Below are 26038 nucleotides of genomic sequence, written 5' to 3'. Positions count from 1 at the left end.
TGTAGTGTATATTTTAATATATTTTTAAAGTGCATTGAACGGTGCATCTCATTTGAAACTTAGATTTCTATTCTTTCAAGTGTAGTGATTATTTTCCAATACATTTTAAAGATGCACTGGATAATACACTACACTTGAAAAAATGAAAATCCACTACTTTGAACTCAGGGAAAAAATACATACAAAATAGAAAACAAAGCATACGGAGGTCAATATATAAGACTATAACAACCGTACCTCTCCCTTCAATTTTATATTAAGGAGCCTTACAGGTATCTCTCTGTTTTAAGGGCCGGCGCTCCTACTTCCTGTCTCCATAGGGTGAATGCTGTCGTAGCCCTTTCTCTTTCATGCAATGTCTCAGACAGTACAAAACCCTAATGACAATTAATTGATGGACCATCAATAAACACCCAATTGATTAATTAATGTCCCAAATTTCCATTATAAATACAAGCTTAATCAGACCCTTTTACCATCTTAAACCAAATCGAAGAATGGAGAGCCCAACACCCTTCAAAGCCACCACCTTTCTTATCATTCTCCTATTCACCATATTGATCATTCAGTCCCATGCAAGACCCAATAAAAGCCCTAGTTCATCTCTAGTGTTGGGTATGACTCACTCTAGAGCTTCATCCCTTCCTATGCCGGCTGCATCATCAGGAGGCTCATCGGCATTGAAACCAATAGAAATGGTGGACATGCTAGAGCCATTAAAAGAAGTGAGAGATGGGTATCTGATATCTCTAAATTTGGGGACACCACCACAAGTTATCCAAGTGTACTTGGACACTGGTAGTGACCTTACTTGGGTTCCATGTGGTAACCTCACTTTTGATTGCATAGATTGTGATGACTATGGAAGCTATAGGCCAGCAATGGCCACATTCTCTCCTTTCCAATCCTCTTCAGCCCTCAGAGACCTATGTACAAGCACCTTCTGCATCCAAGTCCACAGTTCCGATAACTCTTACGATCCGTGTACCGTCGCCGGTTGCTCGTTAAGTACCCTTCTCGGCGGTTCCTGCCTTAGACCTTGTCCTTCATTTTCTTACACCTATGGTGCAGGTGGGATTGTCATCGGCTCCCTGACTAGGGATACCCTTAGGGTTCATGGGAATAGTCCTAATGTTTTCAGGGATATTCCAAGTTTTGTTTTTGGGTGTGTAGGAGAGACCTATAGAGAACCCCTTGGAATTGCAGGGTTTGGTAGGGGTGCACTTTCCCTCCCCTCACAACTTGGGTTGCTTCAAAAGGGTTTCTCTCATTGTTTCTTGCCATTCAAGTTTGCCAACAATCCCAACATTTCTAGCCCATTAGTTATAGGAGACCTTGCAATCTCTTCCCAAGACACTTTGCAATTTACACCAATGTTGAGAAGTCCAATGTATCCTAACTATTACTATATCGGCCTAGAAGCTATCAGTATAAGCAATATGAACACCATTGAAGTCCCCTCATGCTTACGGGTTTTCGATTCGGAAGGTAACGGCGGTTTGTTGATTGATTCAGGCACCACTTACACTCACTTGCCGGAGCCGTTCTATACACAACTCATCTCACTACTCCAGTCAATTATAACTCTCCCTAGATCAACCGAGATAGAGAAAAGAACAGGGTTTGATCTCTGTTACAAAGTTCCTTGCTTAAGCAACAAAACAGCTTTAGATAATCTTCTTCCTTCAATGTCTTTCCATTTTTCAAACAATGTGACATTAGTGTTGCCCAAGGAGAATTACTTCTATGCTATGGGTCCACCAAGTAACTCAAGTGTGGTGAAGTGTTTCTTGTTCCAAAGCATGGATGATGGTGACTATGGGCCATCTGGAGTCTTTGGGAATTTTCAGCAGCAAAATGTGGAGGTTGTCTATGACTTAGAGAAGGAGAGAATTGGGTTCCAACCAAAGGACTGTGCTTATTCTGAAGCTTCTCAAGGACTTCATCAGAAATAATTTTGTGATAGTTACTACCTGTTATTCCTGCAGATCTTTTAATCTTATTTGAAGCCAAGGCTCATCTGAAGTTGAGATCGATTATAAGATGTTCTTAATTTGATAGTCATATCAGTTTTCATGGAACCCTAGGATATATGGTTTTTTCTTTTTTCTTTTTAAAATAATCTCTCTAAGATTTAAAATGTATCACTTCGTTCCCTTCTTAATATAATTTTCTGTTTACCCATTAAATTAAAAAAATGTGTTGTACTTGTTTTTATGTTTTTATTATGTCCTTTCCCAATTTTGATGAAACATGCTTGTACTTGTGTTAGTTTATGAATGTAGTTCATTGTACTTCCATTACTCCAAACTACCATTACTGAGCGAGAATCCTGCAGATTCATCGGATGCTGTACTTGTCCTTGTGGTTCAATTCAATATTCTATCCGGATATGTTTCAAAATGTTACGTGTCTAATGGATTCTACTCTAGTGTATGAGTGTTAAATTGAGTCAGTCTAAGTACGGAATAGATTAAAAAGTTTGATTTAACGCGTTCCATCAACTTTGGAGCTTTTGACGTATCGATCAAGTATCTAATAGAAAACTTTCTCGCTTCAATTTCAGCAAGTCCTGAGGAACAAAGCATCGTTATTTGGCAAGTTTAAAGAGCGTCTACAGTAAGAAAGTCCAGTAAGGAGAGCACGATTTGGGCAGCACCAAATCTGGGTTAGAATTTTGGTCAATAGTTAGCTTAGTTCACTTTCATATTTGGGTTTTAGGAAGTCTATAGCATTGACCCAACCTTTCAATTCGATTTTTGGGAATCCAATCTTGGTAAATACCGATTTAATGGTGGTTGATCTGTTGGTAAATTCAGGAATTTTACATGGATCGATTATTAGTATGATTTGGGAAATACCGATTTAATAAAGGTTGTCTTGATTAAGATTAATTGTCTCTACTCAATCTCATCAGCGTAGGATTAAGTAGGTTAGACTTGAAATTAGGATTTTAAGTTTTTAATAAATTTGAAGAGCTATGCTCATTGTGATGAATGAATAATTTGAATTGATTAATGAAAATTGTAACCCAGTTGAGTACTTTGATCTTTGAAGAGTTAAACTCCTTGAAATTAGGATTTTAGCTTTCTCCACCTTCTATTGTTCCTTGGAAAGTACGATAGATGGTATTTCCGTTGTTCTACTTATTTTCTATCATATGTGTTTCAATTACTACTCCTACGTGCCTTGATGGTTGTGTGTTTTATTTTTTCGATCAGGGAAATTAATCCTCTCCAATTCCCTAAAAGTGTGTAGTGCGACAGTTCAAGGTAGAGACGTTGACACCTAACAGCTCGGACATCCAACAATGCCGAGCTCGAGAAGAAAGAAAAAAAACCAAATTCAAGGAGCTCGGACCGTTAGATGTACAAGCTGCTAGGTGTCGACATCTCCACACTGAACTGTCACACTGTCACACTTCAGGGAATTAGAGAGGATTAAAATCCATCGATCAGCCACTTCCACAATGTTGCTGCATTAATTGCTTAGTTATCAGGAATTGTGACAAACTAAATCCAAGTTCCATTGAACCAACTTCTAGTTCAAACACTTCTTTTTGTTTAGGTTAATGTACATGGTACTGTGTGTTTGATTCTCTCGATCCTCCAATATGGACCAAGACCAATTTATGCTTGTTAATCAAGAAGATTAAACTAGATTTAGGCATAACAACATATTGTAGACGCCGACACCTCATTTTTTCGTTCTAGAGACAGGCACAACGATGATAATCAGGTGCATATCTTAAAACGACGTGCGAGACCCAATTTTTAGTTTTGGAAGTCTTATTTAATCGTTAGATGACGTTTTGTACCCAAACAAAAAGTTAAACGAACTATCATTGTCTTGGACATTTTTTAAATACAAATATATAAAATAATAGAATTTTATCCTCATTGAAAGAAATGTAATATACTGGAAGAACAAAAAATTAAGAATACTTTCATCAACTTTGATTACAATAATATTTTCCAATATGTAAACAATGACCTTGTAATGCAGAGAGAGATTGATTCGGCAATAGATCAATTATATGTAAAGTTCTTTCTTTCTAGAAGCAGAAACTAGTGGTGTTAGTGGACATGATTCAGCCCTGATTAATGCGAAAGGACCCCTACGTGCATTCACGTCTCATTCAGCCCCATGGCTTACCTTGTACTTGAATTCATGCATTGAAGCAAAAACTTGGAGTTCAATATCATTTTTGTGTTTCCACTTCACTGGAGCAAACATTAATCAGTACTGATCATGAACCGGAACAACCAATATGTCAAATAAAGTAACTTCATTATCCCCCCTTTCCTGGGGAATTAAACTTCTTTATTCAAAACCTAGGAAAAGAGAATCCAAAACACTTTTCAGTTCACTATCCATTTTGTTAATTCTGTGCTAGCTAGGGAACTCCACAGAGAAAGGATGGCAAACCTTTCTAATGAATCAAACTGTGACTACTTGCAGAGACAACTCGATTTCTTCACAGATTCTCATCAAACTGCTAAAACTTTCCAAGGCTCGCCTCATTGTATCCAAGTTGAGAAGGATAAATTGAACAAATATGATCGACCCCTATTGGGATATACTATTAAACCAAAATTGGGATTATCTACTAAGTAATATGGTAGAGCGATTTAAGAATGTCTTTGCAATGGACTTGATTTTACCAAGGATGATGAGAACGTCAACTCCCAACCATTTGTGCGTTGGAGAGACCGTTTCTTATTTTGTGCCGAAGCAATTTATAAGGGGTTATTGGATGCTACAGTTTATCATATTTGGACACAGATTATACAGAAGAGCTACGTCACGCCAACCAAAGTAAGAATGGTTCTGGTCAAGTCACTCAGATTAGACTTTGGATCCTCTACTGCCGAGCTGCCTAGACATGGTGTTAACGTAATGTCTACCTTACCCCTGCCCAAATGCCTTGCCCAAGTGGGGGTAAGGCAGTCATTATGTGCAGCACCGTATCTGGGCAGCACGGTCCTGCCGGGCAGCTCGGTAGTAGAGGATCTGGATCCCTTAAATTATCTATTATTTATGTAGGGCCTTGAAAAGGTCTTGGGTATAGAAGCACTATTAAATAAGGTGGTTCTTATACCTAGGGTTTGGTATGGTAGGTTAAATGTGAGGCATATAATCAACAATTTTGAACTTGGAATTGTAGATCAGATAATACAGTGCCGATTCCGATCCCGATCCCAATCCCTATCAGCCAATCTAACCCTACATTGACTAGTAGTGGAAATGAGAATAGTGGTGTTATAAGATAATTTTTGCAGGTAGTGTATACATGTCTTCTTACACACACACACTCTCTCTCTCTCTCTCTCCTCCCTCCTATTTCTCTCATCAGTGACCATGTGGGTTTCTCTGTACATAAATATTAATTCAAACATCAAGAAACACAAAAAACAACACAAATTCAAGTAAGGATGACACAGAGATTTAACGTGGGTCACACACCAATTTGGTGTGCTACATCTACGATGAAGTTGAAAATGATTCACTATGTAATGGAAGAAAAATACAATGGACATCTCTCAAAAAAACATGCTGCAAGCTAGAATTCTCCCCAGAAAACCCAAACACAAAAAAATTGCTCAAATCACTCATCTCTTTTGCTTACACAACAAGACAATAAAACAAGGTAATACTACTCCAAGTCGGATCATACCGTATCATGGGGTTTTGCCCTCGCACCTGCTATCAGCGCAAGCCCTCTACTACCATCATAGACCTCACAAATTTCTCCTTCAGGTCGCCTAAAAAAAACAGGGCATACTTTGAAACAAGTACAAGAATTCAAAACACACATAACAATAAATCGTGATACATTCCCTGCCATGCATCTATTGGTTCAAATCTTACCTTCTTCAATGTGCTTAGAACCCAAGCATACAAAAGTTTAAAACTATGCTTTAAGCTGCTTATAAGACTCTTGTTATAAAAGCCCAAATCAAAGCCCAAATCTCAATTTGTTTGAATCTGCAAGACTTTTAATGGAGGCGTTTTTGCTGCAGCACACAAAAACCATCCGTCTTAGTATTAGGCTCCAGAGATACCGATATGTAACAGGCCGATACAATACCGATACTTAGAACAGTGAGGGAGGGAGGGGTTGGGATAAATAAAGCTTTTATTAATGCATGTTGCCACTAACTAGCTAGAGATCCCAAATGTTGTTAATAGATTGTGATGCTTGCACCTATTTTCTGGATATCTCTGGTTTTTGGTAATGAAAGGATGTATTCAGTAAATTGGGGGGAAAAATATGTTATGCCTGCATTTCCTTGAAAGCAACACTACTTTGGGTTTAGTTAAACATAACTTTCCAAATCATAGATCAGGTAGCATTTGGGCTTGGGTTTCATGAGATCCAAATGGGTCTAGAGTTAGTCCTTGTGGGGAAGGTATTCCAAGTCAAATAATAGAAGTTGTCATTTATTATTATTAATGCTGATGGCATTTAATTCAAAAATTAGAGCTTCAATGTGGAGAGGTCATTATCAAGGTCATAAGCCATGGTAGCCACACGTTATCCGACTGATGTGGGACTGAAACCCAATTTCTGGCCATAAAGTTACACTCATTGCATCAATCTGCCAGTTTTGGGTCATGGGCTGCCACATGACTGGTGCAAGGATAAACCACATTGATGGCATTTGATAACAAGAAACCTAAAAGCCAGTTTCAGGGTAGAGGGGGTCCTTCCCAGGGTCATTAGCCCAATAGTCGCACATTACCTGTCATATGTCGGACTAAAACCTCTCTATTCTTGGACATGGAGTTGTACTCATTATATTAATCCCTCCCCCCATTGCTAGTCCACACACAATCCACTCTTATACTATTTGTCGGTTTCTAATTAACCTACAAGTTTGAGGTTCAGGGCATGGAGGTCCGTCCTTCCCAGGGTCAGGAGTCCAATAGTCGTACACATTACTAGAATCCCTCATTTCTGGACATGGAAAGTATTACGTAAAAAATATTTTATTCTACGTACGGATCATTTGAGTATGTGAGTAGAATAATGCACCATGTAAATGACTTACATAATTATTCATCCGATAATATAAAGTGTTCAAAATACATTTAATCTTATGACATTAAACTCCCTAAAAAGATGGTGATTAGGTGGAACACAAAACCTTTTCTCTGTATTATTATTTAGAGAAAAAACTGAGGACACCGCCAGTGTACCGTAAAATAAAAAGGCCATTGTTTCTATCTCTCTTCCTCCCTCTTGAAAGCATGATAAAACCATTAAGAAATTTGCGTCATATGCTTGTCCCAAAATACCATCAATTCCTCTATCCCAGGGTTTTGGGGTCATATTTCTGCCTATCCTTGAATGGAAACTGCAAACTAAGGTTGGGAAATTAAAACACCGACTACTAAGAGGCCGAATCAAACCAATCTAGGCCGATTCTAGTCTGATCTAAAATGGAATAAGTCAGGACTCAGGACCGATCCTATCAAAATCGACGAACCCATCTAGACCTACCTTGAAGGGTAAAAATAATTGAGGGCATTTTAGTCATATCAAAGCTGTAAACCAATTCAGCATCAATCCAGTTCCATCATCATAACATTTCATACGTGAGGAGGGGGGGGGGGGGGCAATGCCAAAAGGTGCATAAAACCCCATAAAAGGTCAAAAAATAGTAAAGAAAACAGTTGCATCGGTAGAGTATAACAAATTAATAGAGAAAAAAAGTAGCTGAAAGGAAAAAAACGATAGCATGGAAAAGGAAAAAAGAGGAAAAGACGAATATATCCAAGTAGCTTGTAGATATACCACCCCTGTGAAAGATTACTGTCATGCCATCTCTTCAATCTTTCAGACCTTCACATGCACAAAGAAAAAGTAAACTGCCACCCCCACCCCCCATATTCCAATACCCAATATACCCAATGACAACCAGAAACTTCATTTCAGTGAGTGATGAATCAATGGCAATACTGTAATCTCACTGAGTGCTGTGCCAAAAATCATTGACTGGAGCGTTTGACCAGTCTCTGCCATTGCCAGTTCTGCTGATGGTTAAACTTCAAAGTACTGGACACAGTTCTCAGAAGGTAAAACTGCATCTCTGTCACAAATAAATGAGATAGAGAGAGAGAGAGAGAAAAGGCCAAATCAAATATGAATAATAATACAATTAAATATGACCACTAATGAGATTGGTTTTAAGTTCTAGGAAATACCCAAGAAATGAAAGAAAGAACAAAAAAAAAAAAAAACACAAATGGTGATGTCATTTATATATATACAAGCAAGCAAGCAAATGGGTCTTAGGTGTTCAATGTTAATCACGTGTTGTTTTTATTGACTATGGTTGGTTGTTTTGGAGCAGATGAATTCTTGTCTGAAACTAATGCAAGTATAGAACTGGCAAGCTTGTTAATGGCATCAACAAGACCATTAATTCCTTCCCTATTGATCTCTGTCTTTGACTCTTCCACCTTGAGTCTTCTTTCTTGAAGATTGAGAAGATCCCTGTGCCTCTTCTCTTCCTTTTCCTCACAAGCTTGGATAGCTTCTGCTATAATAGAAGCACTCTTAGAAATTGCAGAACCCACTTCATATGATGTGTTACCAGAGCTGCTGGTTCCTTCTCCCCTTCTTCTTCTCTTTGCTGATGAGTTTGAATGCTCACTTGTATCAGAATCTGAGCTATCACACATCTCGAAACATAAAAATATGGAATCAAGCTAATTAATAATGACTGAAAGAAAGAAAGAAATTTTTTTTGCAGCAAACTGGAAGAACAGCCCAAGAGAGAGAGAGAGAGAGAGAGGGGGAGATCAAGCAACCAACACTCCATTCTACAAAGAGACTACTAATTAGGAAACCATTCAAACTAATTTTAGAAAGAAAGAAAGGAAAACCCATCTGAGACAATGACTCAAACAACAATTATCCATCAGGACAAGAAAATGAAGTTTTAACATAAGGAAGAGTAATGGAATTAAGAAACTGAAACTTAAAAAGCATGATAAAACCATTAAGAAATTAGTGTTTTTGCATTTCTTTCAGCTTTTCTATTTTACACAAACAGACAGAAAATGTAACTCAACGGTTCCAAATGAACTGAAGAAATCAAATAAATTATAGCCTTTTATCTTCTTAAGACAGGAGAGAGAGAGAGAGAGAGTACCTACTGAGGGTAATGGCTGAGAATGTGGCAGAGGTTGAGGAGGTAGTGGTAATGGTGGAGTTGGATTTGAGGTGTGATACTGCAATAGAGGAGGCATTGAAGGCTGAACACTAGAACTAGGCATCTCCATGACAAGGCCAATGTTAGGAGCTACTGATCCACCACTCACCCTTGGAACACCTCTCTTCTCTACCACTTCCACCACAGCATCATATATCTCAGGCAACATATTAGAAGGCAAGTTCCTTTCTTTCCTCTCATGCTTCTCAAGCTTCCAATAAGACCCTTCTTCTCCAACTCCTCTCTCAGCTAACCTTCTCTCGTATTCTCTTACTTTCTTGTAATCTCTCATCAGATTATCCCACTTGTCATTGCACTGATTTTGACTCCTCAAACACCCATGTCTCCAACAATAATCCTCAACCCATTTCCATCTCAGCTCAGCTGGTCTGCTCCTCCCATCACCATCTCCACTTCTCTTCATTCTCCTCTCTTCATCCATCCTCTTTGCAGCAATAAGCACACTAGTCTCATGGACTGTCCAGTTACCTTTCCTGTACTCCCTCACCCCACCACTCTTGCCTTGGTCAGCCATATCACTAGCTAAGTGTATCAAGAAAACACAACACTAGCAAGGGATGAAGAAGAGAGAGATGAGCATCAAGGAGGCTGGGTGGTGGTGGGTCCTTTATATCTCTCTCTAATAATGACTTATTTTTGTTTGTTCAAAGTTCAAACTTTCCAGAAAATCCAAGCAAGGTAATAAGGCTTTTAATGGCTCTGCCTAGACAAGGATGGGATGAGAACCTCAACTTCAAACAACACCACAGAGAAGGATTTGGGTATCCATTGTTCCCATGTTGCTGTTGCAGTGGAGCTGTGGAGGAGAGGGATTATTGCACCCACAAAAGATCAACAGGAGAAGAATAAAAACAAAGTGTCTGGTTTCACCTTTTTATCCTTCTTTTTCAGGTCTCTTCTTTATTAATTATATTTCTGCCCTCTTGTTGAGCTTTTGATTTCATCTGGGCTCCCCCCCTAAAATCTTCAAAGTTCTTACTCCAAATCTCCAACTACTAATTCCAGCCACTGCTCCCACAAAGTAAGGAACGCAGAGAGAGAGTGGTGGAAATCGATCACGTCATTATAAGAAAAAGCCAAGCAAATCCATTCAAACTGACAGATCAACAAACCCAAAAAATCTCAGAATCAGAACGAGGAGAGAGAGAGAAAGAAAGAAGGGTTCTTTATCAGGAGAAAAAGTTGTTGGAAGAAGGAAAGGATATGGTTATGGTGATCGATCACATAGGTTCTAATCCTGAACACCTAAGAATCATTGATCATAGCCGTTCAATGTCTAATGGACGGTCCATAACAGAGAAATCTTACCACGTGTACTACGTCTATGTTGTATGATCCCATCATCCTTATATATAACTAAGAATCCCCCGAATCGTAATCATTTGATTAGTCACTCTTACCATGAAATAATATTAAAATAAAAGGGGGATCTGCATTTACTTGAAAGCACCTGATATTTCACCGAAATTACAAGATACCTTGTCTGGATCTGAGAAAATACAGAAGAGGACAGTTTTGTCCTTTTACGAGATTTGGGTGTCAACTTCGTCTTTCAGGCTTTGCAGTGGTGCATTAAAAGCCTGAGTGCCATGTCATCATATTTTTCGCTTTTTTAAAAAATGTGGCCAGCTTGGACAGTAGGGTACCGGATCCAGAGTTTCTTTGACCATAGTTTGACCGTGGGTTTTGGGGCCCATGAAGATGCTGACTCATGACTCTGTCGCTTTCCGTTCTTAGTTTTTTGGACTCTAGCCTGCTCAAAGTACATGCATCAAGGGTAATTTAGTTATTTGATCGGTTCGCCATAATAAAGGAAGGGACCCACGTTAGCTAGATCAATGATCAGGTGTGAAGGACACATACCTTATATTAATCCCAAGTTTCTAAGAGCCCTTGATCGATCTCATGGTGCTCTGATCCCAATCAAACGCATAAAAAAGTTTGTTCACTAAATCCTAAGAAAATGAATTTTTTTTTGGGGGGAGGAGGGTTAATACTAAGCAAATGAAATTCAATTGTGCAATATTCTTAGATTATTTTTTCTTTTGGTGATAATTGTGCAATATTCTTAGATTTGATTGGCTCATTTAAGGCCAAGAAACATATTGGCAAAAATATTTTCATCACCTAATTAAAGTGAAAAAAGTTTACCAAAAAAAAAACCTAAGGTAAAAAAAGAATCTCTTCAATAATGTTGATTTGATTTTATGATTGAACTTCTGAAATAATGAGTCTCATCATTAGCTCCTACCCTTTACAAAGGTCAAAAATACATTTATTGGATTTAATCAAAGGGTCAGATTCTCTTAGTTGAAGAGATTCTTTCTTCGTTATGATCGATGGAAAAACTCAATCCAAACATATTACTCGGCCAAAGTTTTAAGAAAACGATGAAATAATGTTCACCTACAAATATCAAAGTCCATAAAACATTAATTAAACGTTGTAACACATGATAATCCACTTAGTTGCACGATATGGAGGGAAGACATGATCATTCAACTATTATTGGATATTTAAGAAAATAATTTATATTAACCACGTGTAAAATTCAGATCTAAAAATGTTACCCAAAAAAAAAAAAATTTGAAACTTTCAGATTTAAATTCAATCAGGTCGACTTTCAAGTTGTTGGCATTTGGCAAAGAAGAAGCACCGCAGAGGCAACTCAAGCCTCCATATTCTGCCACGTGAGATACCAGGTATGATAATCCAAACCGATGAATAAGAAAAAGATACCGATTCATTATTCTAAAGTATGAAATTTTAGATAATAATTCAATTGTATGACCCACCATATAATACATAATATTAGATAAAGAAAGAAGAATCAATTTGGTATACAAGTAGACTCATCTTTGTCGAGTTCTAGTGCGGACAATTTATGAGACATGAATAAATCAAGCTTAGAAAACCAAACAAATAATAATAATAATAATAATAATAATAATAAGTCGGCCTGTTTTGGGAACAATCAAATTGTAAGGATATTTTGATAAAATCCAATCCATAGGTTCGTATGATTGAAATGACTCACCAAATTAGTTAAGTGTCCAAAACTAAAAGGATTTTCCATCTATCCCACTATTGATTTTTGAAGATAGCCCTCTTCCACCCAGTGTTGCAAGAATCAGGATCAAATCCATCGGATCATCCGATTCCACCCGATTCAGCTCATTCGATGTTTATACCTAAACTAGGTTTAGGGCATGTTTTGGCTGCAGATTCCCACTGATTTCTCATATAGTCATATATCCTGATTGCTTCCAGGACCGATCCGAGTCTAGATTCCTGATTGCCGGGTTTACCCAAAACGAGAATATTACAAGGTCTCACATGTTTCCATCAGTATATGTGATAGGTAAGGTGCTAAGAAGATTTAATGGTAGCTCTGCTTGACCTTAGAATGAGAGATGCTTTAAGGGTAAAATGGCAGCCAATCAATGTGACATGTGATAGCGAAGTTTTGGGTAGTAAAGGCCGGGTCTAGTCAAAATATCTCTTGGCCTCTTAGCAGCATGGTTTGAGGAATCGGTATTGAATCAGTTAGAACGGTTAATTCGTATCAGTACCAGTGGACACTGATACATATTCCTAACCGATCCCATATCGGTAGATCGATATGGATAAGATTAAAAATGTTAAAAATTATATTGTTTTTAAAAACAAATAGAAATAAACTTGATCGATCCAAAATAATAAGGATCAATTCGGATTGGTATCGACAGAGACCGATACCGATTACTAAAACCCTGCTTGGGAGGGACTTTTCCCTCTTATATCTTGTCTTGGCTCGGCTAACTAGCTAAGACAAGAGAGGGCTTTGTAATGTTTTAGGGAAAAGAAACGCTATCTAGTTGTGCAGCGTGGTGTGTACCAATTCCCAAACACAGTCACATGCAAAATGATCGACGCACCCCCAATAAAGACGACGCTAATACTTATTTCTTAAGACAAAATGTATCCCTTAAACTGAATCAATCTGGCTACCATCATCTCTTTGGTGTGATTCCTGCCTCTATATCATGGGAAATCAAGGTTTGCTTGCACTTTTTTGTTTTTTTTCGAGGGAGTGAGGTGGTTGTGCTAGATTCCTTATAATCAATTGATTTGTTATTAAGATTTTCATTCTGTTACTGATCATCTTTATTGCTTTTGACATGGGTAGCAGAGATCATAAGAGTTCTTTCAGTGAGAAGTCCTAAAGGGCCAACAACCCATATCCTCTTGGTAGTTAAGTCGCAAGTGAATAGGATATGTGAATCTGATTTCGAGCGAAGGTTACAGAAGGGTCTACAAGTATTCAAATCAAACCATTTAACTAAAATGACCTTTACTGGGATTCCATTATTTACCACCCTCCATATGAACATTTTGAATTTGGGGAGGATTCCTAGTTTCCAAAAGAATGTCCACCATTTTGGGGATTGCGTGACCCAAATAGAATTGGAAGAACTCGGAGAGCTTGGGCTAGTGAGATTGGATAATTTAGCTGCCAATTGGTTGTAGAATTGTCTAGATCGAGATAGATGACACCACCATTAATCATGCTCATAGGCGATCGGGATTTAAATAATATTATCAACCATAGAGGGGGGGGGGGGTTGGGAAACATGTTGAGAGGAGGGTTTGATTCCAGGAGGAAGAGCCAATAAAGTGGTTAACCCTAAGCCTGGATTCAAAGAAACTTGTGTGTCTTGCAGTGAAGACATTAAGTTTTGAAGAGCCCAAGGATCAGACCAGAAGAAAGTGAACCAATTCTTCGAGTTGCCATAAGTTTGAGATGGAGAAGTATACTCATGATATTTTCTTAAGTCCACGATCACCCCCTTTCCCTTATTACAATTTGGTCAAATAGAGATCTGTTATCGTGCCCACAAAGATTGGTTGTCATTAATGAGTCTTCATCCCAACTTGAGCAGAACAGTTTTATTTTGAGTAGCTGAGGATTTCAACCCCAAACTTCAGTGTTTGGGTGAGCAGATTTTTTTCCAAAAAATAAAATGGAACTTTTTAATCCCTTCTTTGTCACCATTTCAAAATTCAATACTACGACAAATGAAATTACGAAAAACAAAATAAGACATATGATAAACTGCAATTGCAGAGAGTACGGATAAATGGCCCGATGCTTTATTCTAGTGTGGCCTTGTTCTATGTCAACCTCTTCTCATAGACGTGTGTGCTTATTTCTTGTCTATAAAATTTTTGTTTCACAATTTGCGTTTGAGACTTCGATGGAAATTTTAGTCATTTAAATATGGATTCTTAAAAAGAACGAATTTTTGCATGGTTTTGTTTCTTAGCATTTCTTATTTTGTCTTCTTCGTCTCTTTCTCTTATATCCATCCTTTAAAGTTTTTGTTCTTTATTTGAAATGTGAATAATTCCATTTTATTGAACAAAATGTCAGTCTTTTATTTTTTGGGATAAGGTTTTGTACAATTCCAGCTCAAAAATGAAATTGCACATCCCCTCACATATCATTGTTCGTGTGAGAGGGTGATATGTCATAAAAGCCCCTGCCCCTTTTGTCAGATTCTTAAGAGAGTTCCTTTATTCACCCTAAATTGCGTTTAAGCAGTATAGAGAACCCTCTCCCTTTATTTTTTTAGAGTACTTTACAGCTTGAACTTTAATCTCTTTTTGACTAAGAAGGATGTTTCCCATTATGTACGAGTGGAAGGGTTTCCCACACCACACCAATGGATAGGTGTCGATTGGTTTCACTAATCATCAGCAAGAAGTAAGAGAGAGAGAGAGAGAGAGAGAGAGAGAGAGTCATGGAAGATGTCATGGAGGAGAGAACTCTAAGAGAGTGTGTGTAGCTAATGTCGTGGAAAAAAATTTCCTTTTACTATTTATGTCATGAGCAAGAGAACACAAATTGGTCGTGTATTAGTGCAGGAGCCAATGAGAGCATGTACTCAAGCATCAAAGTGATGAGATTTTTGCCTTTCCTTTGGAGTGGAACGGTCATTTCGTGCCCCCACTGTCTAAGTGCAGGGTCCATGCAACTAGTTAGCATTCTTTCTCCCTTACGTCATGTATGTACTTCATCCATCACATCAATGCTTCAGATTAGTTAGTTAAGATTTTGTATGTAAGGTTTGATACCCCCACTAAACCATATCAAACTCAAATTGCAAAATCACTAATCTCTTTATGTTGCATTTCAATTTTAAATTGCTATTATAGTAATATTTCAATTAATTTAAAATGCACCTTTTTTTTTTGGGGGGGGGGGGTATCATTCTAAATCTTGTAGATTTTAATTGTCCAAGAATGTGAAATCGACCTAGAATGCGTTTCAAGAATGCATACCAAACACAACTTTAAATAGAAAAGGGTTACTGTTCAAAAGAAGGAAAAACATGGTAAAAAAAACACATAAGCACTGGGAGACAACAAACTTAGATCTCCACCGTCCCATGACCACATGCAATTCGAAATGGGATTATGACAACAACAACAACAACTTAGGTGACAGAATGTTGTTTTTGGGAGTGAATTCTTCTTTTACCCTTTCATCCTATGATTTCCCTCTAGATGTTGTAGAGGGAATTGCATCTATTTCACTCATCATCTTTTCGGTAGTAGTGGATTTCTCCACCTAACAATTTAAGTTTTTTGGGTTGGACACTTCAACATGGTATAAATGGAGCCACCAAGTTCAACATTAATGATAGTACGTTTAGACCACCCACAAGAGGAGCCTCTTATACCATGTGTACTACAACCCATAAGAGGGGCAACACGTAAGGAGCTTAACCTTTTGGGTTGGACACTTCAATTTTTAACATCTCAAGTTATTTTTACTCAAACCTTGAGGACTAAACCTTAATTTGGGTATAAGAATGTGAGGTTATTTATGGAGTTACCAGTAATGTAAATAAATTGACTTTTAAGTAGATGCAAGGAAGAATCTCTTCAAAGCTATCCTGTTAAATCTAATCTTATGCTATAAGGGAGAATGGATCAAGGGCCTTTCCTCAAGTGAACAAAATCGACCTTTTATTTCCTCCCGCATCCCCCCAAGTCTTCAATTACATGAAAATTCTATTTTAAATAAAACTCAACATAACTAAACATTTCACTAGTTTGTTAGTAAACCATAAAATTTGGTTTTGGAGGTATAAAGTCTCCTGTTCTAAGCCTATTCTTTCATTCTTTGGCAATTTCGCCTCCAATTGATTGTAAGATATTACCCGACCTTGTTTGTAAACCGTCACACTGGTATTTGTATTAATGAATTGAAGTAGTAACAACTTGTCCTTAAAAATTTAATTACTCATAACTAATCGACTAGTTTCCAAACCATCTAATATTGAATACCCAAATAGCCAAAAACTAAAATCTAAACAGGGATTGAACTGAAAAAAAGTGGGGAATGGTAAACAGAGATGGCTATGATGGATGGTCATCTTTCTATGAAATGCCACTAATAACAAAATAAAGAAATAAACATCTTCTTCAATTCTCATCCCCAATACCAATTCTAATAAGGGAACCCTCACAGATGTAATAAGCAAAGAGAGGTGTACTGTTTTCCAGTGGTGTCTCCCCATGGTAGAGTGTCATGGGCTCTATTGGAATGCCTGAAAGCTGATGGATCATCTCCTTCAAGTCTACTACAGTAATTGTCTCATTCACCACCATATTGTAAGTTTTAGTGTTGGTCTTAGCTGAAATGGTAACTATACCAGTGGGCAAGTAGTTGTATTTAAAATATAACTCCATTCCATCTCTTAATCCATAGTAATTAAGGGTTTTATCATCTTTCAACTTCAGGCCATTCAACCAGAATACTTGCTGAGCCACTTTGGCACCTGATTTCCGTTCCATTCTTTGTTTCAGTTCAAGTACAGTCATAGAAGGCCACACATTCATCTCATGTATTACAGCATGTTCGGTTTCAATGGCGATCAACATTTTTTTTCACAGAACCTTAACCTGAAAAACTAATACAACTTCTTAAGAAAAAATATACAAAAAAAGTTTGAGAAAACTAATACCAACAATTGAAGAAGAAGAGATGTTGAAATGTTGTTACCTCAAGATGGCAAAGATCAATATTAAAAGATGAATCTTGGCTTCTTTGGTTTGAAATGCAATGCAAAACTTGGGCTTCTTAATTACAACATTCATGCTGATTGGATGTTTGTTATAACTTATTAGTTGCATGCTATGTTCATCCGGAAGTGGCCATTGATACATTTCTATTTTAATGGGTAATTTTCTAAAAGATAGGCATGAAGTGCCTTGGTAGTTACACTAGATTCCCCTAATTTACACTAAGAACATGCATTTACACCCAATTTGTTACTATTTTAAAGCTTTTCCCCTATTTAGTAACCTGTGTTTACTTTTCAACCATTTTGTCAGTGAATCAGTTAAATTTAAGTGGACCCATATTAGCTACGTCAAGGGTGTTAATCAATTCAGTTCTGGTATAAAATATTTGGTTCGTTTTGATTATATTGTAATTGACAACAATCAAAATCGAGCCGATTATTAATTAGTTTCAAATTTCCAAAGAAAAACTGATTAATAATCAATTTCGATTAATTGTTTTGTAATTGGTTCCAATTTCACAGTTTATTACTGATTCAATTTTGGTTTGTTGTTGATTTATGTTATACGGTTTGTAATCGGTTTAATCGATTTGGTTGTACGTTTTATTTGGTTTAATGGTTTGGTTATTCAATGTATTCTGTTCGTATTCAGTTTAATGTTTATCGATTTTAAAGGGTTCTGAACAATTAATTTAAAACTGACAGATTTATCGGTTCAAAACCGAACCAAATATTAAACAGTTCATCGGTTTCAGTTTAAACAGTTCGGTAAACGGTTTTGGCTTGAAATCAAATCTGATTTTGCCTTAGATATGCAGGAACTCTTAAAACACCATTCTTCAATTCAGAGCTACATGTCCAATATAGTTGACAAAAAATGGGTTTAAGCTGCCTATGGACTGTTGAGAAAACAACATAAAAAAAAAAATGCTGATTACTTGGCGAAACCCTAGCCATTATTCAATTGAATTAGGACCCTTAATTTGATGATGATGATGATGATGCATTGTACTTATTTCCATTCAACGATCAGGATTTTCCCACCTGGCATGCCTAAGATGGTTGCTTTGTTACAGTAATGGGCTTATGGGTTCATGGGTATATGAAACTTGGCCAGTAACTCAAATGGCAGGCCCAACTATGACCTTCCGGTTCAATTGTCCGAGCTGAAATGGCCTTTATTTTCAGGGATTGGATCATTGGAATAGGCTTATTTGATTTCTAGAAAGTATTGTATTTCCCCACTCCCCGGGTTTTAAGAATTGAAAATTGGTGTAAGTTTCCTCTATTCAGTCCATACAATTGGACTCTTACCTTCCTATGGTTCTAATAACAAGAATAAAATATTCACCAAAAAAAAAATAACATGAATAAAATAAGAAAAGAAAAATTCACAAAGAATCCCTATGAAAAAGACCATGCACCATCTTACTTCTCGATCATTCCCCCAAATTAGATTCACAGTGGGTTCAATGGTTCTTCCTTTAGAAAGTTGGAGCAAGAAAAGAATTTGTGGTTCAGTGTAAGCTGAAAAACTTCAGAGAATTCCTTGAGCAAGGAATCATGAGTAACAGCTATCAGGTGAGGGGAACTGTTTTCTGTTCTCCACCCACTGGATGGTCCAGATTCTCGCAGGAGTCCCTCAATGCTTCCAACCTGACGGTTCCTTATGCCACAGGGAACTATATGTTGAAAGGGTGTTAGATCTGTTGTAACATTCAGTGCTAAGCCATGATATGTTATCCATCGAGAGACCCGAATCCCAATGGCAGCTAGCTTCTGATTGCCTGAAGAAAAACATCACAATAGGTATAGACACTATACAGGACATCAATATGTCATAGAGAGAAATTTCACCAAACAGCTAGTGGACAGGTTTTTAACTTTGGCAGCTCAGTATTTCAATCCTCAGTAACCACATGATGAGCAGCATAAATTCAATCACAGATTATTCAACAACAACCATACTCATACTAGCATAAGACAAAAGTATCAAACCATGTGCCATAAATGGATCACTAGAAAAAATTATAAAGAAACATGGGGTCACAAGTCACAACTCACAATAGCACATATAATCAATGCAAACACAATTAACCATGAAAGCATGGAGAATATATCTAGTTTGGGAAGCCACAATAGCAGAAAGGGAATGGATATTTTTTCTAAGAAAACTACTCATCATGAGTAACCTAAGGAGCTACTTTACCAAGAGTCAGGGACGGTGATTAGTGGAAATATTCAATAAGATTTATACGTTCAGAAAATATATGCTCCTTTCCATCAACATCTTGAAATGATCATGTAGTTAAGCCTGTCAACAAAATCAGAAGACAATGGATGTAAATTGATTAGAGAGGGATTAAACCCATAATCATCCCTTGCAACCCAACATTTTTTTTTTTTCATTCCAGTTATTATGATTTTCTATGAAACTTTCGGAATTAAAGTATGAAAAATAATCACCTCAATGGAGGGCGGTTCACCTGTTCGGTTTCATGTGCAGAAATATTATCTAGGGGTATTTCAGTAGTTCCACTCCCCCCTCCCCCGGTGTATTTACATGAGCAACCCTAGATACTGCTTCCCACTGTGTCATATGTTCAGGTGACCTAACAACTGCCCCAAGGTAATTCACTTATCAAATAAACAAAGCAAAGTTGTCCATTACCATATGCTTTCTTCCTATCAAGAGAGTGGAAACATTCTACCTCCTCACAGTATGGAGAAATTAGAATCATTGTCATTGGCACTTAAATACAGGATGTCTGGTGAAGACGAGTTAAAATACAGACATGATTTGTGTAAAGGTTGGGTTTTTGAACAAAAGATTGCATTATTCCCTCTGTTAAGCCCAGTTAGCCACCTCTATAGTATTCAGCAATCTTGAATCGTCATTTACCCAAATCATCTACATAGGCACCACATTTGTAGAAAAATAACATACATCAAAAGCACAAAAGAACAAAAAAATAACATACAATAAAAGCACATAAGAACCTATAAAGCTAGAAATGCAGCATTATTGCAAGGAGGAACCTATTAGCACATTCATGATCCTTATAGTTTGGCATCATGTGAAATTAGAAGAAAAAAGAACAGGACAGGCATACTGTCGGGAGAAATTACTGGGTAATCAGATCTGCTGAGACGGTCAAAACAGTCATAATATTTTCCCAACTATAGAAAAGACCTCTGCCTGACAGAGACGAGTTGGTGACACTAGTTCTTCAGTGAAGACATGGGTTTAGAAAAAAAGATAAACAAGAAACTAAGATGACAGAAAAGTCATAATATTTTCCCAACTATAGAAAAGACCTCTGCCTGACAGAGACGGTGAGTTGGTGACACTAGTTCTTCAGTGAAGACATGAGTTTTGAAAAAAAAGATAAACAAGAAACTAAGGGACTCGCTAGATGAAAAGGCCAAGGTGTTCCTTTCAAATCTAGATATTAATGCAGGTTAGATGCCCATGGTCCTCATTGCAGACATAGTTGTTGGGATACTAGGCCCCATAAGTCCCCTCTAAATATGGGGGTAAAGTTGCACTACTCATACCCTGTTGGACTAGGAATCCCCATCAAGAGACTCTAAAGCATCAGCACCAATGGAACACTAGGAATCATAGTTGTCAAGGCGCTGTCTAGGTGACAAAGTGCCCAGACCTATTTTGACCCAAAAAATGAGGAAACAAGGGAGGAGGGGGTGATGGGACGAAAAGGGGGAAAGAAAAGGAGAAAAGAAGAAAAAGAAAACACATCTTGGAACAAAAATCAGAACACAGAAAGGGCACATATTCCTCGAATCAGGCACTCGACTTGGGCTCCTTGGTCAACAGCCATGGCTCGCCTTGGTGTGTGACAACTACTCTAGGAATTAGCTCCTAGATAAAGGATCAACACCTTGCAGAAGAAAGGGAAAGTTTGGGACCTGTATCAAAAGCTCATAAGCAAAGACTTCATTCCTCATATTCTAACTTTATACCACTCCATCTCATCCATATTTCCTTGTAATCATAAAAACTAAGAGACAACCAGAAGGAAGGAACTCTTAAGTAAACCTTCAATAAACACAGCTCATGTCAGAAACTGATCATATGTCAGTATTTTGGCCATGATTTTCTAACCACACAAGCATCTAATTCTAAAGTTGGCCGTGAAAAAAGCAACAACCATCAACTTTCACTTTCCTAAAACTAGTATTTTCTTACTGAGACCCAAAATAATTTAGAAACAGAATAAATCAAATCATATAGAGAAAAAGTCCAATCAAACACAATTAGGGTGAAAATGGATCCACGCTTAAATTCTTTGGGCCTACCAGCTTAATGTCTGGTATGCTGGACTGATTGCATCAGCAACTTTGTAAAACTTCCCTTCGAAATTCTTGTGTCAGCATACCAGACATCCTGATAAATATTTTATGAAATTTTCAAGCATCATATATCATAGAGACCTAGCAGAAGAGTTGCAGAGTAGATGATGCACACTGGTAGAAATTCCATAAAAGGATGACGAGACATACCAACCCAAACACCAGTAAAACCATCAAGTCGAGAAGCCTTGATAGAAAATGTCGATGAAAGAACTCGGATTACCACCTCCTCAAGTGCCCTTAGGTACCAATGAAGATCCATCTTGTGATACCTCAAATTGAGAATAGGGTACATGACTAGCTACAGAGCAGTATGAACCAAGAATCAAAATAAAAAAATCCAAAATAAGGTGGAATCAAAAGTAAACACAACAAAAAAGAATCAAGAAAGCTTAAGGACAATTAAAAAATGCCAGAACTAAATTAAATGACCTGACCATGCCAGCTTTCAGTAAATGTAAGCACTTCGCCTTTTCTATTCATTTTAAACCCTGGGGAGAACTCAAAAAGTGGCACACTCCAATCATTTACTTCATTCCCATGATTAATCTTGCATTATTCCAGAATATTTTTCAACAAATGAAAGCTACTATATACTCCACACCCTAACAGTCCATTATTCAAGAAACACCAAACCACAACTCAAACGATAAAGTAAAGAGCAATAAACCTCCACTGCATCCTCTACCAATTACCGTCATTTGGCATCCAAGTGCAATTCATCTGTGAACCATACTCTCCCAGGGCTACATCCCCTAAATTACCTGCAAAGAGGATCTCTCCTTTTAACCAGTCTTCTAAAACCTGTTCCAGAAAAACGTGAAACATACAAGATTGAAGAGCTCCTCCCCCTCACTAGCACCAAGAAAATCAGTCTTCTAAAACTTTTTACAGGGTTGCCCAGCTCCTTTGCAGGCAAAGATTTAAAGATTGGGATCCAGGATGGATCAGTCTCCACTGATCTTGATCAGTAGACACACACGCATGCCCTCCAGTCCCCTCATTAACACCATGAAAACATAAGCTTTATTCTTCCTTAACACCTCGGCTCCCCAGGCCAAAAAAAAAAGAAGCAATCAACAATAAACTACATTACAAATCTCTTATCAACACGACAATTTTGAACCATACGGGTAAAAGAAAAAGAAGTACCTGACCCGGTCCGTGGAACGTAACCTCCCCACCACGTTCTGTTTGGTAAACATCATATGGAGAATTCTTCCGATCAAAATTCAAGTATTCCTCAGAACTACCAGTTCCCAATGTATAAACAGGAGGGTGTTGAAGAATAATTAGATTGTCACAGAAATCTTCATCTCTTCCATTCAAAGCCAGCCTTTTTCTTACTACGGATTTTTGCCAGGACCATGCCTCTTGATAAGGAACGAGCTCTTTGTACAGATCAAAGCATTCACATCTGTAGATTTATAGGGGGGGGGGGGGGGACTGGTTAGAGTTGGTAGAAGTTTCTTGGGGATAAAAGTCCAATTGGCAGTATATGGGATAGGTCAATCCAGAGTAAACTTGACAAAATTCTAAATTCACGATAAGGTAATCGCCCAAGTAGTGAAAAATCAATTAATTTAAATTTGAAAGATCTCGTACAATGTTCATGACTTACAGAAAAAATTTTATTACTAGAAAAACACTATATTATAAATTGCAAATGTTTGCGGAAGAGTATAATAGAGAACCTGACCCTCTGTCTCTATGATGGATCTCCAAGGTGGATACTGGAGCCTTGAAATTTGAAACTTGGTTCAACTTCCACAAGACTTTGTAACAGTTAGAATGACATCTTTTCCCTGGTGGTAGACTTGCTGAACATGATGTGGCAAAACCACAACTCGTAGTCGCCACCAGAATCATCTTATACTAATCAAACTGGAACAAACAAGCAGAGTAATCTATGTAAGAGCATGCAAGGATGGTGTGTGTCGCCTATTCACAGTATTAGTATTTAGTATCATAATGAAAATTTATGTGACTGATTTTTTTATCATGTGGGATAGAAACCAAAAAGTGGTTCTCAATTGCCCCTCAATGTTTCACATCTGCATGAGAGATGTCATGTAGTAAGGTCCTTCCATTTGAACAGCTGAAGAAAAGGGTATCTGACTTGCAAGCAGAGGTGTCATCAATGTAAGACGAGAAAAGACTAATTATCACTAGGTTGAAAGACCTGACTTCGTGAATGTGTCTTATGGAGTGGGTCTATTCCTTGGGTAGGTTTTACCCAACCAATCTGAAATGCAATTTAACAGCTTACATCAATACAACTTCATCTAAGAAGGAGATCCTTATTCCATTGGCTAAGATCCCCCTAGCAAAATCCTTGGGAATGTAGAAAGAAAGAAACCATCCGTAAAATGAAGTCAACAATCCATCCATAAAACATTTAAATGAAGTCAACAACCAAAGAATTACATAATCATATAATCACAACATTACAAAATAAGTGAAACACAAAATCAAATAATCTCAGATTACATAATCATATAATCAGAAAATGATAAAATTACACGACTTATACTAACAGTTGCACAATTTGATTAGAATAACAAAATCACATACCACAGAATTACAGCAACCGGCCATACCACCAGCAGGCACCACTACTGCCACCAACATAGAAGAAGAAGGAAGATGAGAAGAAAAAGGAGGGGAAAAAACGCAACAGAACAAGAAAATTTAAGGTTTCAGAAATTTTAAAAGGGCATATGCCTTTGTTTCTGAAAAATCTAGAGATCATGTTTGTCTTCAGGGAAGTGTAGCACGGATAGGGGAACCAACACAATCAATTTTGCAACTAACAGTTGACAATCGAAAGAGGAACAAAGAATACTTCAGAGAAGAGTCGCAGGGAAAGGGGAAAAAGAAGACGATCCAGTTACTTCAATTATTCATTCGATTCTGTTACCTGATTCCTTGCGAAACTTCTCTGAAGAAGAAAGGAATCAGGTAACAGAATCGAGTAACAGAAAAGTCACCAGAAAAAAAATCGAAAGAAGAAGAGGAAGAAAAAAATATAAAACATCGCAGCAAGGATTCGAGGTCCCAGTCTGTCACCGGAGTAGGGTTCGTGGTCGCGATTCACCATCATCGAAGGAAATGGCGCTGGAGTCGCTGACCAAGAGCCAGCATCGCTGGAGCTGGAGGTTGAGGGCTTTATTTTCTCCTTTAAAGAAGAAGAAGAAAAATAAGAAAATGGAACATAGAAGCAAAGAAACTTACCGGGGAGAAGATTCGAGGTCGCATCCCTCACCGGAGCAGACTTCGTGGTTGTGATTCATCATCATTGAAAGTACTGGAGTCGCTGAGTAGGAGCAGGAGTTTGAGTCTCTGGAATCTTTCGATTTTGTTTTTTGTTTTTGGTTAAAAGGAGCTTATATATTATAACTTACAATAACAGAATTACATTCGTAGGTATTTCTTCTCCACAGCATCGCTCTGCACTAGATGTGAGAGAGCTGCTGGGAGGGAATCTACACACAGAGAAACCTCCTAAGAGGATTGCAAAAAACTCGCTAAGAAGTCAGCACAACAGTGGCGAAAACACAACTCATGAACGAGTCACGCAGATCCCAAATCTCCTCGACAAGCCACCTCACATCCCATGCTATCTGAATCGACCCAACAACCATTTGAATGGCAACCATCGAGTCTGACCTTACCTGAACATGGGAAAGGTTGAGAGCCCGTGCCTTGGTAAGGCCACACCTTATAGCCAGCAACTCCATGCGTATAACACTTGTATCAGCACATCCACCAGCAACTGCGAACCATGGCCTCCCCAAGTGGTCACACCAATAGCACCATACCCACTTCGCCGCTGACGCACCAAACCATCACAGTTGATGGCAAACCAGCCACAAGGAGGCGGTTTCCATGAATGGAAGGAACCATGTGGCTGTACCCAATGGACCGAAATCCCCCACCGGCTAAAGAAAGCATGAGTTATACCATCATCAGGAACCCGCTTCTTGCAATCACCAAAGGCCATTCTTGTATCCAAGAGAACACGTTGCAGCACCATGATGGGTGTATTGAACTGCTGCGAAAAAACCCTTGCATTCCTCTCTTCCCACAATCTGTAGACAACAGCAGTGAAGCTAAATTTGCGAACCAATGCAATGAGATTAGAACCTTGAAAATGGTCAATCAACCACAACACCTCTTCAGCCCATGTCCCTAGCTAGAGGCTCCCTGTTGAACCCATTATAAGAGAGAATCACTTTCCAAACTGCAGCCGAGAAGGAACAGCTAAAAAATAGATGCTGCAATGATTCAGAACCCTCATTGCATAAGACGCATGCTGTATCAACCTCATAGCCCCACTGTGAA

General features: G+C 38.0%; 4 protein-coding genes across 5 annotated transcripts; 1 reads left to right on the top strand and 3 right to left on the bottom strand.

Moving 5' to 3' along the window:
* Positions 1 to 545: 545 nt before the first annotated feature.
* Positions 546 to 1963, top strand: LOC122650375 (probable aspartyl protease At4g16563). The gene has a single exon (XM_043843791.1). It carries the CDS (start codon positions 618 to 620, stop codon positions 1953 to 1955), a length of 1338 nt encoding a protein of 445 aa, XP_043699726.1. The 5' UTR covers positions 546 to 617; the 3' UTR covers positions 1956 to 1963.
* Positions 1964 to 8241: 6278 nt separating this feature from the next.
* On the bottom strand, positions 8242 to 10290 carry LOC122650040 (trihelix transcription factor ASR3-like). The gene is made up of 3 exons (XM_043843337.1): positions 9903 to 10290; positions 9165 to 9850; positions 8242 to 8675 (listed from the first exon to the last, which is right to left on the bottom strand). The coding sequence occupies exons 2-3, from the start codon at positions 9757 to 9759 to the stop codon at positions 8317 to 8319; spliced, it is 954 nt and encodes a 317-aa protein (XP_043699272.1). The 5' UTR covers positions 9760 to 9850; positions 9903 to 10290; the 3' UTR covers positions 8242 to 8316.
* A 6428-nt stretch (positions 10291 to 16718) lies between these two features.
* Positions 16719 to 17177, bottom strand: LOC122651233. Its single transcript, XM_043844538.1, has one exon. It carries the CDS (start codon positions 17175 to 17177, stop codon positions 16719 to 16721), a length of 459 nt encoding a protein of 152 aa, XP_043700473.1.
* Positions 17178 to 18743: 1566 nt separating this feature from the next.
* Positions 18744 to 23447, bottom strand: LOC122651691 (octanoyltransferase LIP2p, chloroplastic-like). Of its 2 annotated transcripts, XM_043845185.1 has the most exons (5): positions 23394 to 23447; positions 23032 to 23111; positions 22847 to 22916; positions 21845 to 21995; positions 18744 to 19107 (listed from the first exon to the last, which is right to left on the bottom strand). In XM_043845185.1, exons 2-5 carry the CDS (start codon positions 23061 to 23063, stop codon positions 18779 to 18781), a joined length of 582 nt encoding a protein of 193 aa, XP_043701120.1. In that variant the 5' UTR covers positions 23064 to 23111; positions 23394 to 23447; the 3' UTR covers positions 18744 to 18778. The 2 variants fall into 2 exon arrangements, with proteins under 2 accessions (XP_043701120.1, XP_043701121.1); XM_043845186.1 differs by lacking the exons at positions 23032 to 23111; positions 23394 to 23447 and having other exon boundaries at positions 18747 to 19107; positions 21845 to 21991.
* Positions 23448 to 26038: the final 2591 nt, after the last annotated feature.

This window comes from Telopea speciosissima, chromosome 2 (assembly GCF_018873765.1).
Source record: "Telopea speciosissima isolate NSW1024214 ecotype Mountain lineage chromosome 2, Tspe_v1, whole genome shotgun sequence".
In the NCBI taxonomy this organism is placed as follows: Eukaryota; Viridiplantae; Streptophyta; class Magnoliopsida; order Proteales; family Proteaceae; genus Telopea; species Telopea speciosissima.
Note: the sequence above shows the minus strand (reverse complement) of the source record. Positions and strands in the feature narration are given on the sequence as shown.